Source organism: Phoxinus phoxinus (genome assembly GCF_949152265.1).
Source record: "Phoxinus phoxinus genome assembly, chromosome: 18".
NCBI classification, from domain to species: domain Eukaryota; kingdom Metazoa; phylum Chordata; class Actinopteri; order Cypriniformes; family Leuciscidae; genus Phoxinus; species Phoxinus phoxinus.
This window is the reverse complement of record NC_136893.1, coordinates 6,289,802-6,304,387: the sequence shown is the minus strand read 5'-3', so window position 1 is coordinate 6,304,387 and position 14,586 is coordinate 6,289,802. Positions and strand designations below refer to the sequence as shown.

Here is a 14,586-nt window from a genome sequence, read left to right as displayed (position 1 = left end):
TTAACTTAATACAAATGATATATGCAATTTTACAGTGGTAATTGACATTATATATATATATATATATATATGCTTAAATTTTGAAGATTTCTTTGAAGTCTACAGGATTTTAAGATTTAAATCAAAATGTATCCCATTTACGTGAATGCACTTTCCTGATCTTCAATTCATAAAATAAATTTTTTCTCTTTAAATATCACGTCACACTACTAAAGTGAATTGATTGGAGACACAGTTTATGTTGACATTAAGGAATTAACTTGTTTTCTGTTTTCATTATGTATATTATTATGTATAATTTTAGCATACATCAGGTCTTTAAGCAGGCACGTCCTCTGAGTTATTAATGTGCCAAGCATGCAGGTTCAGGACTGGTATTCATTTTTTTAAACTGGTGTAATGAGGAGTATCATCCACCCAGGCATTTTCTTAAAGATCATGAACCTGTTTATTTAATGTAAAAGTAATGCTCAGATGTCATTAGGTTGGCCATGATGCATTTAGATTCATAATAACAATACAGAAATACAGACTTGTTGCAGCACGCACTAAAGTCTGGGATTCCCCTCGGTTTTCAATTTCTGAGGTCATTTCCCTGTAATGGGAAGGAAAAAATAGATGCTGGGAAATCACTCAAGGGACAGGAATGCTATGCTACTGTCACTTTCAATTGATTATAAATCCCAAGGATCATCAGAACATCTTTTTAATGATAGTAGACTAATTCATTAAATGGTTGAACTGCAGCAACAGTTTTGTTATGTAAAACCTGTTTGTAGCTCATTGGTAAAGTCTCAACTACATTTTCTTGATTGTGTAATTACTTGTTCTGTGTGCAAGGACTGAAGTAAATGTATTTTTAGACTTTTTAAATCAAACGCATGTTGCCAAACATACGGTTGGCGTTTTTAAGGCACCAGGATGTGTTCCTGGGACCCTTCTTCTCCCCTCCCTCTTTACATGTGACCCTCTGTCTTTAAGCAGCCACACCTCTCTTTCCTGCCCCACACAATGGGACAGGATCCTCCTAGTTGCTATGACGTTTGGGCTGCCCTATTCAGTAATGCAGGCAGACAGGCTCAGTCGGAAAAGCTTTGCCTCCCATTGCAGGCTGAGGAGCTCTGGTACACTAGAAAGGACCTAGTACGGAGCCTTGATGCACCTCATATGTTTAGAAGGAAATTAAGGGGCGCTGAATTAAAATTAGTGATCTATCATTTAGCACTTCATTTTGGCTCAAGAACTCAAACGCATCCAGGAGTTGCAGGTTCTGGGATACTTTTGTATCTGTTGGCTTTTTTGTGAGTTTGAAGAGAGGAGGCTTTGAGTGATCATAGCAGCTGGCTCTAGCATGGGTCAGGCTCCGTGAACCCGGCTGAGAGATTACCATGGTCTACCTCTCATTTGACATGCCGCTTGCTTCCATGGTGAGTAGATCAGACACTCTGGGAACCCTGTTCCGCTTCATAAATTCGTTGGTCATTCAGTCCCTCCACAGAGAGTGAGAATCACCAGGCACAGCTGATCCTAAAATGGGTGTAATAGCATGAGTTTGAACAAATTGCATTTCTTAGCTTTTGGATCAATTATGTGGCGTTTATTGCTTATGTTATATGTTCTCTCCGTTTGTTTATAGAGTACTTTCTTTATTGGTTGTAAGTTTTTCATTCTAAAAACCCATTCTTAATTCATAAAAATGTGTATAAATGCTTTTTTTGTTTTATTGCAGTAACTTTTAATGTAGTGTGAGCCATAACCAGCGTTCAGGCGTCCGTTGTTCATCCTCCCCAAAGTAGAGACATTTCCTGACATCTGCGTCCTCATCCTTTCACCCCAGAATCCTCAGAAATCCCCTCATCAAAGCTCATCGTCTGCCTGTCTCTTTGTATCGGTTCTAAATTTAGCAAGGGGGGCATAGTGGCCAATCCGTCATTCTTTTGCAGGGATGTTCTTGATTGCCTTACCAACAGTACAGTTCACAGAGAAGAATTTGAAGGAATCTTAATCGACTTATAAATAGCCCATGCAAATGCTGTGGCAGGTCTTATACTACATGGCTTGGTAACGAATTTAGTTGTTTGTGAAGCTCAGCAATCGTTCGATTAGGTCAATTCAAAGAAATTTGTGTCATATTTAGTATATATACATCTTGTACATCATGTAAACGTGTTATTGTGATTGCCATAATAACCCGATAAAGCCTATATTGAGGTTGCAAGTATTTATTGGAATTCTGAGTGACTTAAATGCCTTATTTGAAATATTCACATATACCTGTGCATGTCTAAATGAGAGTAAATCTTGGTGCTACATGATGCATACAGGTGTTAGAGTCAAGCAAAACAATAAAAGCATTTTTGGTGAGAGGAACATATACGATTTCATTTTCAATTGACCGTTCGCAAAGACGCGCCCCCCCTTAGTTGCTGTTGCTATGTCCGACAAGCTACGCCGCTCTCACGCCACACCATGTTCTTTTACGCAGTGAAAAACACATCACGGAGCAGAGAGGACACTGACAACGCACTGACAGGACAGACCAGGTTACTTTTCGGTTACTTTTAATATTAAACACATTAAACAAAGTCTCACCTTTCAAATTTGGTCTTTAAAAAAAAAAGAAATTTAAACAATAAATACCGTTTTGTGGCTCTTTAATGTGTGGTGACAGATCGCTGTAGAGCATCAGTTAAAGCTGCTCGTGAACCGATCATCTCTTCCTTCTAGTATACTTATAGCATCAAATAAACATGAATGAACATAAGAAGGAATGTTGTTTTAACCGTGGAAAGGTGTCAGTACACTCAGTTTATCAAGTTCAAATCCTCCCATGTTAATCTACTAACTCGTCTGACTGCTTTGTCGGACAAAATGGCGGATGGCGAAGTATGATTGGTCAGATCACCTGTCAATCAAACTCCCTGCTTAGCGTCAATTGTAATAATATTTCAGAATATGACTGTATTGTAACTGTATTTTTGATCACTTAAATACAGCCTTGGTGAGCATAAGAGACTTCTTTCAAAAATGATAAAAACATCTTACAGACTTACAGAATGTTAGTGTGTATATAGTTACCGTATATAAAACACCTGCACACTGCACAGGTGTCTTAAGTGTTCAGTGCATCAGAATCAGCTTCGCTTGTGTTTTTTAGGGAATTCCATTGTTTTGTCTTCAGACCTTTCCTGTTATTTGTGCATTCCCCAAATATGTCGTAGTCCTCTCTGGAATTTGCAAGAGTTGTTAGTGGGTAACGGCACTCAGGGCTGTGGAATTCCCTCCGTCTTGGAGAAGGGTCAACAAGCCTGTCTGCCTCCCGCTCAGAGAGATTACTACTTCCTTAGACACTAAACAGCTGTTTGTTTGTTTGTTTACCACGCTGAAGCTCGTAAGATGAAGTGTGTCTAAATAGAAAGAGGCTGCAGTGCTCTATTATAACAATTGCTTATAAAATAATGGCAGGGTTGCTGACCTCCTCGATTTTTGTTTTGTATGATGTAATGAGGAAATTGTAACATTCAGCAGGATTGTTTATTATTTATTTATGAATCATAATGCATTATTGTTTCTGTTAATGTCATCGCTTTGCAGGATCCCTACGTTTTCCATGTGTCCAACTAGGGTTGAGTAATGTATAAAATTATAAAACGGTAATATCAAATAAAATGGTAAATTTGACTGATTTAGCTCATCATAGTCAACTAATTCTAGTTAACAATCTATTTTTCTGAATTTTTGTACCCCCCCCCCCCCCCACACACACACACAATAAATATGTTCCATTGCAATTTACAATTGACGTTTCCTTTATTTATATATATATGCTATAATTCATTTTTATATAAATATATTTACATATTTAAGATGTAATTTAAGCTGTAAATAGTTTGAAAAAATTTATAGTAAAAATATTTTTTTTCAAGAATATATAAAAATAATATTTAATTAAAATATATTTGATATTTATTCAAATGTAATTGAACCTGAAAAACGTTTAGCAGTTTGCGAATATGTAAACAGATTAGAAATTGTATGATGTGAAATATACTATTTCTATATCAGGTTTGGATCAATATGTGTGCCCACCCTTATTTCCAACTTTGTTTTTGTTTTGTGGTAGTTTGATATCTTCAGGTGAATGCTGGTACATTTATTTTATTTTCCTCCACCCCACCTGCCTTACTCAATCGGTTTCTAAATCTCTCTCACACACCCTCATGGACTGTTACTGATAACGGTCTCTCGTATCTCTCGCTCTGTTGTCCTTGACATACTTGTTGATATCCTTCTCACAAACCTTTATCTTTCTGCGTGTGTGAACTGTCAACTCACCTGAATCTTCCTCTTCACAGGGTCAGGCCCGTCGGCGGAAGAACATAACGGAGTTTCTGGGCGATTCCAACATCCCAGGCTCGGACACCCTGGCCATACACGGCGGGGCTTTACCAAGCGCGGCTCCTGGAGGTTCACTGACCGGTGTGGCCGGTGTGGCCGCTGGTCCTGACAACTGGAAGAACCGCGCCACCAGCCGGATCAGCGTGTTCTTCGGTGCCGGAGCTGGAAAGGTAAACACTCCCACCTTATCTCTCCCATCAGGAAGTCTAAGGAAAGCAGGTGGTGTGATTTTCCCATAAAAAAAGATCTTGTGTAAAGATTAAATTTAGCAGCAAATCTGCATTTTAGAATGATTTCTGAACTTAAGACTAGCGTAAAATTGAACTTTTCATGGGAATAAATAATTTAAAATGAAGTAAGGAAATCAAAACTCAAACAAGAGGCTGATGAAGTATTACTCAATGAAATCCACTTCCTATGTGTATAGTTTTATGGTTTGACTATTTCCCCTTGCATTTTAATACATGAGAAAAACAATACAACAGACAAAATCCCAAAACCCATGAGCCTCAAAAGAACCCCCCCTCTGAAAAGTTTCGTCCTGCATTTAAACCAGACGCTTGACTAAGCTGTCACTCACCTGTCACTTTCACACTTCCATCCTTTTCACAATCAGCCATGAAACCCCCAAACAAGACAGACAGGGGCTGTTCTTGTGTCCCACTGGGACTCTTTTTCACAAAAGAAGGGTTAACCAGTCATCTCCAGTGGCCACTACAGGCCTATAGTCCATCTGTGTCTGGCCTCTATTGTTTGGAAGCACTCAATGCTAAATACTCGTTGTCATAAGTACACCGGCCCTCCTGTTACAGGACAATAGCCCCAGTGGCACACGGGCCATGAGAGTGTCACTGACATGAATGGATGGGCTTTAATTGTGAGGTTAAAGAGAAGGTGGCGTGCAGTGAAGGGGGGTGTCTGTCAGGTGTCATAAACCCTGTCGGGGGTGTTTTGTTTGAATAGACAGGCAGCGCCTCAGTTGTCTGCTGGTTGGTTGGTGGTCTGCTGTGCTGAATTGTGTTGGGATTTTGCTAAATCACAAACTTTGTTAATGTTAGGGCCTCTTTATAGTTTTTAAAATTAAAAGGATTCTATTATTAACATAAAGCTAACTATTATGGAAAATTATTATGGTTTTTGGGATATTTACCATGGAACTATCTAGATACTATGGAATCCATCCATTGTTCCATCCATCCATCCATCCTTTCATCCATCCTTCCATCCATCCATCCATCCATCTATCCATCTGTCTATCTGTCTATCGTTCAATCTATCTATCTGTCTATCTATCTGTCTGTCTGTAATGTATCATCCATCCATCCATCCATCCATCCATCTGTCTATCGTTCAATCTATCTATCTGTCTGTCTGTAATGTATCATCCATCCATCCATACATATCCATCTATCTTTCTATCGTTCATTCTATATATCTGTCTATCGTTCATTCTATCTATCTGTCTATCGTTCATTCTATCTGTCTATCGTTCATTCTATCTGTCTATCTATCTATATATCTATCTATCTGTCTGTCTGTCTGTATGTCATCCATCCATCCATCCATCCATCCATCCATCCATCCATCCATCCATCCATCCATCCATCCATCCATCCATCCATCCACCCATCCACCCACCCATCCATCCATCCATCCATCCATCCATGAAATTTAGAGATTTAAATTTTCTCGATTTCCCTTGTGTGTCTCTTAGGATGTGGACCGTGTGGAGCTGCTTCAAACTAAGTTGCAGGCGTACTCACAGTTCGGTCTGCCCAAGGTTCCTTCTCAGCTCGCCTTCCACCAGGATTCCTGGGAGGAGGAAGAGGAGGAGCCAAACCTGACTCTGGAGGAAAGCTGGAGGCAACTGCTGGATGACCCTGAGGTACTGACACACTGCATCTTCTATCATGGAACATAATCCCATGGGACGTCCCCATCTCTTGATCATTGGAGCCAACACATGTAAACATAACCAATTACGATTATTAGTTGCAGTAACCTCAAGTTTTCCCATAAATCAACTGAATTGTGCATCTCAGAACTGCTGATATAGGACATGTATCTGATTTCTACCATTTCACATATTGAGCATTGCACATTTATTAGTGCAATCTGACTTTTGTTCTGCTTGTTTTCAGAGTTTAAGTAGACGCCAGTTTCAACAGCAAGAGGCGATATGGGAACTGATGCAAACCGAGGCTACGTACATTAAGAAACTCAGGGTCATTACTGATGTAAGTCGCCAGTTTTCTTGATTTGTTTTTTTCTTTTTCTTTTTTTTCAGTAAGGACTTTTGAAGTTAAAGTTGCACTTTATTGTATTTGTAAATAAATGTTTCTTGTCTTATTGTGAGACTTTGCAATTCAATAAATCCCAATGAAGGAATTCAAGTCCTGTCTTACATTATTGCCCACTAAAATTGTGTTTAATCAGAAACATGTTATTATGGAACCTAAATGCATTGCAAATGCCATGTGATGTTGTTTTTAAAGTGTCTTCTGTTGTCTGTGCAGCTGTTCCTGTGCGGCCTGCTAAATCTACAGGACAACAGTCTCCTGTGTGAAGTAGAGCCCGCACGGCTATTCAGCAACGTCCACGACATTGTACATCTGCACTCGACACTGTGGGTTCAAGTCATGTTTCCGGCGCTGGAGAAAGCGAGAAACACACGGAGCTTGATCGACCCCACGGACCTGCAGCAGGGCTTCAGCACGGTGAGTTTTTATACAAAATAATCTTTACTTCTATATGTAATAGAGGCTGGTTGTAAAGCTATTTATCTTCTGGTCAAGTAATTAAAAGTGTCTTGTTTGTGTGGATAGTTTGCGTCCAGGTTCCAGCCATATATCCGGTACTGCATGGAGGAGGAGAGTTGTATGGAATACATGCGCTCAATGCTGAGAGACAACGAAATTTTCAAGATCTACATTACGGTGAGGAGTGTGTTGAGTGTGTGTGTGTGTTGAGTGTGTGTGTGTGTTGAGTGTGTGTGTGTGTTGAGTGTGTGTGTGTGTTGAGTGAGTGAGTGAGTGAGTGAGTGAGTGAGTGAGTGAGTGAGTGAGTGAGTGAGTGAGTGAGTGAGTGAGTGAGTGAGTGAGTGAGTGAGTGAGTGAGTGAGTGAGTGAGTGTGTGAGTGAGTGAGTGTGTGAGTGAGTGAGTGTGTGAGTGTGTGAGTGAGTGTGTGAGTGTGTGAGTGTGTGAGTGAGTGAGTGAGTGAGTGAGTGAGTGAGTGAGTGAGTGAGAGTGAGTGAGTGAGTGAAAAATCAACTATATATTAATATAAAACAAACTATATCCATCCATCCATGATATATTCAATTTCTGTAGCACTTTTTACGAAATAGATGTTTGAAGTAGGTTCATAGAAAATGGTAATTATATTATATCATAATTTAAATGTAATTTATACTTTTTGCTTATTTTTATTTTTTAATTAAATGTATTTTTTCTTATAGCATTGGTAATCCATCGACCTTGATATTAAATTTAATTTGTATAACTCTTTTTTACCATGTAGATTTTTCCAAATCAGGTTTACAGAATTTTTTTTATTTATTATTATTAAAAGAAAATAATTCATATATATATATTATCAACTATATATATTGACTATATAGAATGGTAGTTATTCATCTTAAATATACAAGATCTACATCATGAAGAGGAGTTTGCGACCAAATTGCACAGTCAGTAGTACAACTGAAGAAAATAAAATGTTTTTTTTTTTTTACATTTTGTAAAAACTTTTTTTTTTTCTTGCATATGATCTAAATTTAGCTTGTAATCATTGAATTTCCTCTCTTCACAGTGGGCAGAAACGAATAAACAGTGTAACCGTCTGAAGCTGATGGACATGCTAGCCAAACCACACCAGAGACTCACCAAATACCCTCTGCTCCTGAAGACCATCCTGAAAAAAACTGAAGACCAAATCTCCAGAGACGCGCTCAACAGCATGGTTCGACCCTTTTGAACATTCACCGAAAACATGTATATATCTTGATGTTTATCTGTTGTATTCATCTGGATGCTTGTGAATGTCTTCAGGTGGTGTGTGTGGAGAGCTTCATCAACAGTGTGGACTCTCAGATGCGACAGCGTCAGGAGCAGCAGAAACTGGCCGCCATTTCGGCTCGAGTGGAGTCATACGAGGCCGTGGAGGGAGCCAGCGAGGAGGTGGAGAAGGTAATAAATAAATAAATAAAGATAAATCATTCCAGTGTGATATTTCGGACCTCATAGAAATTATTATTTTGGTGTAATATCTTGTTGGTCATGGCTTTCATGTCGGAAATTTGGTTTTGGTTTGAGCAGGCTGTGATTTATGTGGAAAACTGTTTATTTACGTATTGTTTAACCCGTCCGTGTCCACAGGCTCTAAAGGAGTTCAGCCGAATTGACCTGATGGCACCGATGATTGACACGGCACCAGAAGAGACCAGGCAACTGCACCTGGAGGGGGCGCTCCGCATGAAAGAGGGCAAAGACAGCAGGGTTAGTTCAGATTAAACCATTAACATGAATCATTAACACGGTCACATGTGTTTGAACAATTTGGGGAATATCTGCAATGTAGTTGGTTTTTAAAACAATGAAGTGAAATACTCCTTGTGTTCATGTTTTACATGGATCTCTTTTCTTGTATAGATGGAGGTTTACTGCTTCCTTTTCACTGATCTGCTGCTGATCACCAAACCAGCGAAGCGTTTAGAGAAGGTGAAAGTGATCCGACAGCCTCTCCTCCTGCATAATGTGGTGTGCCGAGAGCTCAAAGACCCAGGTGAGCAGACTGAGCCCAGTTTAATAGCGACCTACATTTACATTTAATATGACAAATGAGCAGAAACATGCAGCAGAGGATCTCAAGAGAGCATATTGTGAACCATAGTCATCTTTTAATATGTCCTAACTAGAGGCAATGAGATAAATCACTCTCAATCTCTCCCATGTTAGTTTTTATCCCAACCAAAAATCATCCTTAACAGCATCACATCAAATAAAGTGTTAAGGTTTTTATTTGTTTATTTTCCCAGGCTCATTTGTCCTCATCTACCTCAATGAGTTCAAGAGCGCTGTGGCCGCCTACTCTTTCCAGGCCAACAGCGCCGCCCAGGGGCGAAGCTGGACTGATGCGATTTGCAATATCCAGGTAAAGTCAGCAGTAATGATCTCTGTTTGACATTTCTGATATTCTAAACCATCTGAAGAACATCTCTCAGTCCTTGCTAGATTAGTTTGCTGATTTAGCGATTTTGTGCATGCATTTTAGAATCAACTGCAGCGGCTGCGGTCAGAAGAAGCTCGCAGACAGAAGGCTTGTCTGAAGAAAAAGCTAGAGGATCAGGGGGAAGACGAGGACAGCTGTAACTCCACCACCAGTTCACCTCACCTTAGACACAAAGATCAGAGCAATAGGTATTTGATTTGATTGATTTATATTTCATTGTTTTATTTTTTATTATCATTTTTTTGTTTTTATTTTAATAAATGCATTATTTCTATTTTAATATCATTAATTTAAGAATTCATATTTTAATACATAATTGGCTGGTTTCACAGTCAAGGCTTAAGACTAGTCTCAGACTAAAATGCATGTTTGAGTTGTTTTAACTGAAAGTAAGTTGCACTGATATATTAAAATATGTCAGTTACATTGTTTTGTCTCAAGATGCACACCAGTCATGTTTTTTTTTCTAAGGCACGGTTTATAAAAGCTATTTAAATGTCCTAATTGAACTAAGGCCTAATCCTGGCTTAATCTAAGACATGTCTGTGAAACCGGGCCCTTATTTGATTACATTTAATGATTTAAAATGTAAGTAATATATAAATGTTAATACGTTTTTTTAAATGTTTTATATATTTATTTTATTACATTCTAATTTAATTAAATGTATTCATATTATAATACATATTTAATATTTTAAATTACATATATCATTTATATATAAATAATTAATTATTTTATTTTAATTAAATTAATCATTTTTAACAGCATTGTCCATATTTAAACACATAATATTTAATATTTCATTACATTTTAATTTTTCATATTTTAAATTATATATTTATATACGTTTATAATATATTATTTATTTTTATATATTAAATAAAAAATATTTTTAATTTAATTTATATATATACATATAATATATATATATATATATATATATATAATTATTTTTATATATATTGTATTATTATTATATATATATATAATTTTTTATTTATTTTTTAACAACATTGGCTGGCAATTTGTTTTACGATAAACTAACTTACATTTATTGGTTTTCTGTTTCAGCCAATCAGATGGCTCCACAGAAACCTTGTCAGTGATGGATATGGATGAGTCTGGATCATCTTTGGATCCCTCTACTCTTCAGTCTGATCTAGCTGGGCATTCAGACCCTGATGCTGGTCTGTCCTCCCTCTCAGCGCAGGCCCAACACCAGCAGGCCACAGACTTCGAGCCCCATCTGGACAGTCAGGAGGGCTCAGACCTGGACCCACAGTGCCGCTCCATGTCCATGGACAGCGCCTACGGGACGCTCTCGCCAGAGTCCATGGTGGAATCACAGAGTCGAGTGGCCCCGGTGGAGGAAGACGACTCCGAGGTGGACAAGGCGGAGACCACGGGTGACGAAGAAGAGGAAGATGAGGAGAAAGAAAATGTGGATGAGGAAGACGATGAGGAAGATAAAAGCTCATTTGGATCTCAGAACTCAGTGGCGCTGTCTCTAAAGCCCAGGCGCCGACCCCACGTCCAGTGTCGCCTGCCGTTTTTGGAGAGAATTGCTGTCAAATCCCGTTCAGAGGATAACCTGCTGTCCACAGTTCACCATTGTAACCCGGGCATTGTCAGGGCAGCCACAGATTGCACAGGAAGTCGGCACACATGGGAGCAGAGGGTTAAATATATAGAAGCGCCGCTCAGCAGGAGCTTGACGGAGCTCAACCCCGCTGAACCGGACGAGTGTCTCCCGACCGATGAAGAGACGGAGGAAAGCCACATGCTCACGTGCAGTTTGCCCTCAGGCATGCTTTTGGACACATTGAGACGGGCCAGAATTGCACATGAGGCTGGTAGCAACCAGATTCCCTGCAGTGTGTCAGACGGGGAGCTGTCGCCCCCTAGTGGCACGGAGAGAACGGGCCACAGTGAGAGACCCCAGCAGCACAAAAAACTCACACTGGCCCAACTCTACAGGATACGCACCACACTGGTGCTCAACTCAACGCTCACAGCCTCGTAAGTGGAGCCTCTATTGGATATTGTTTTTTGGTTTCAGTCTTGAGCTTTGGGCGATTTTTAACATATAATGTGCAGAAATTAAAAAAACATCTAATGCTGAACATTTTATTTTTAAATTAAGCTATTTATCAAAATTTGGTGTGTGTGTCTGTATTTATAATGTTATTATGTTTTTTTAATTTGCATCTATTTTAGTAAATAAATGAGGGTCTACTTTTTAAAATTTAATTACATAAAATTTTATCATAACATTGGCAATCAATCAACCTCAATATTCAGTTTGTTCAATTTGTGTGTCTGTCTTTACTGTATATATTGTTCCAAAGCACTCATATGCATGTATAGATTTAAAAAAAAAATTGTTATTTACATATAAAATATTTATATATAATATAAATTATGTGTACATATATATATATATACAGTATATGTTAAATTTTTCTTAAATATAAACATGCATATGTGTGTATTTATATACAAAATAATTATAGACAGTACGCATACACATATTAGTACGGACACACATTATGTAAACACAAACTTTTGTTTTGGATGCGATTAATCGTTGCCCAACACTAAATATAATATATTTAGTGCTGTCAAATCGATTAATTGTGATTTATCATATCTAACATAAAAGATTGTATATATATATATATATAATATAATATATTCACACATATATGTATTTACATTTATGTTAGATGTGATTAATCACGATTAATCAATTTGACAGCACTAAATATATACTACATTAGATGGCAGTTATTTATCTTGTATAGTAATTTTATATTGGTTTTATATTGGTTAACTATCCATGAAAAGAAAGATATAAAGAATAAGAAAGAATGAAAAATATATAATTGATAGATGTATTTATATTTGGGTGTCCGGATGCTTTATTTATTTATTGGTAAGTTAAATGTGTGTAGTGGTTATTTAGACATTTGAAAAGATTTACCCACCAATTTCGTTCTAATTTAAGAAAAAGTGAATCTCTAGCTTTTTACCAACATGATACTTTTCCTGCCCTCAGAGGGAATGTTGGTGTTGGTCTAACATTGGAACATTTTGTGTTATGAAAAAAATAATAATGTTTTGACACTTGTCGTCTTCTTTCTCCCCTTAGAGAAGTGTAGCATCTTCTGGCACAGATGTTTTCGGGACGACATTGTGAGACTGAATTCGGGACCCAAATGCACTCTTACCCAATGAGCTCTCCTCTCCGCCCCCCTCTTCCAGTCGGATGGACTCCTCATCGTGAAGCTTTCCTGTCATTTCTCTGCGGGAGGGGAGGAGCGCAGACTCATTAACTCGTTGCACTTTTTAAAACACAACTACAACTAACTTCAAAAGAGGTCAGCAGGGCCGTACAGTTTTCAGAACGAGAACTCCAAGACCAAATGATCAAAGGAAAACGCGTGGCCGTGGGGCGTTTGAGCTTACGACGGGTCGTGTGGTTGCTTAGAGATAGTAGAAATGAGATCATGAGAATAAAACGCCACATCTTGGATTCCCTCACCGCCCCGTTTTCTTTCTAAGAATGTTTCTGTAAAAAGGACCCTTTCTAAGAATATTTCGACAAAGAGGACGCAGGTGATTCACGTTAACTGCACTACTGGATGTGACTGTGTGTGTGTGTGTGTGTGTGAGTGAGTTTGTGAATGAGAAAGTGTGTGAATCCACATGTGGATGTGTGTATGACTGAATGAGTTCTAGATCTTGACCTAAACCAAATCACTGTTTGACTTTAGATAACTTGAGTAGCCACTAAGGCACGTTACACATTACTTTAGGACCAGTGTTATGTTCATTTGACAGGATGGAGTGAATATCTCTGTCATGCAACTTGCTTATATGATTAAATCTTTAGGTTGGCGCGGCTTATTTAAGTTATACATGTGCACCTTGAACACCTTACTGTATATTGTGTTGTGTGGGTCAAGTTAATGCATAAATAATATCTAAAATGCTTCAGCAGATGTTTAATTAAAGGTAAACGGACTGAAAAAAAAAACTGTATTTTTGGTTTATAATGTCTAAGGATTCAGAGAGCATCGCCTGACCCTAGATGAGCACTTATTACTGATCATCTAACACTGAATAGGGTGTTTGGTTTTCAAATGTTAACATATGTATTGAGGATTTATTGTTTTCTAAGCTTATGATCTCACTGCTGTTACCCGAAAGGTTAAACTGAAACTGCCCGGTGCTTTACTAAAACCCAGTCCTTCTGAACTCCCTTTCTGTAAGAAACAAACAAAAAACACCCTGCCCAAAGTAAATATGGTGTAATATATGTTTACTTATTAGGCTTTTTGTGTTTGTCATATTTATTGAGCTTGCTTTGTTTTATATATAAAATGTGGTCTATAATAGTATACTTTCACTTCACGGTTGTACTTTTTGTTTTGTTTTGTCGTCTTAATTTGTTCATTGTCATTTGTTGAATTAATTTTGAAATCTGCTAAGAACCAAAATAATGTTGTTTTCCCATGTTGAGGGAGTGTTCCTTAAATGTCTTTCAAAATAAAAGACATGATCTTTCAGTATTTGCGGAGTTTGATGTGAATTATTAGTGACCTCTCATTATACACTGATTTTACTTAATATTTTAATATAAAACATTAAAAGTGCAGTAAGTTCTAAAAGTATTAGAAATGAAATAAAATAAAATGAGGAATGCTTTTGAGGTTGTAACAAATATGGAGTCACATGAGATGAGATATTAGGCTAGAAACATTTTCATTCATGTTGGTTGCCTTGTTGACATCATCTAGCTTAAGTGGCAGAAGAACATCAAATATTTAAAGTCGGCATGAAAGGGAAAGGGAAGTTGCATTAGTCTTTTAAATCTGAGTAAAACTGCTTCTCGAACAAGAAAAAATGTATGGTGGGATTTAATTTTGTCCATGGGGAATTGATTTGGATGG

The 14,586-nt window shown here is 37.8% G+C and overlaps 1 protein-coding gene across 7 annotated transcripts in view; it reads left to right on the top strand.

Moving 5' to 3' along the window:
* plekhg5b (pleckstrin homology domain containing, family G (with RhoGef domain) member 5b) overlaps positions 1–14,205 on the top strand; it is a gene marked incomplete at its 3' end in the record, with an annotated part of 69,601 nt that extends 55,396 nt beyond the window's left edge. For 5 of the 7 annotated variants that reach the window (XM_079589626.1, XM_079589624.1, XM_079589629.1 and 2 more), the window contains 13 exons: positions 4,356–4,568; positions 6,113–6,283; positions 6,540–6,635; positions 6,915–7,115; positions 7,224–7,334; positions 8,210–8,359; positions 8,449–8,586; positions 8,776–8,895; positions 9,049–9,181; positions 9,435–9,550; positions 9,671–9,816; positions 10,703–11,650; positions 12,783–14,205. In XM_079589626.1, the coding sequence (XP_079445752.1) occupies positions 4,356–4,568; positions 6,113–6,283; positions 6,540–6,635; positions 6,915–7,115; positions 7,224–7,334; positions 8,210–8,359; positions 8,449–8,586; positions 8,776–8,895; positions 9,049–9,181; positions 9,435–9,550; positions 9,671–9,816; positions 10,703–11,650; positions 12,783–12,792 (2,553 nt within the window). Of the gene's footprint in view, positions 1–4,355; positions 4,569–6,112; positions 6,284–6,539; positions 6,636–6,914; positions 7,116–7,223; positions 7,335–8,209; positions 8,360–8,448; positions 8,587–8,775; positions 8,896–9,048; positions 9,182–9,434; positions 9,551–9,670; positions 9,817–10,702; positions 11,655–12,782 lie in introns of those variants that run through there. The other 2 variants (XM_079589627.1, XM_079589625.1) reach the window with 1 other exon arrangement.
* Between the last annotated feature and the right edge of the window lie 381 nt (positions 14,206–14,586).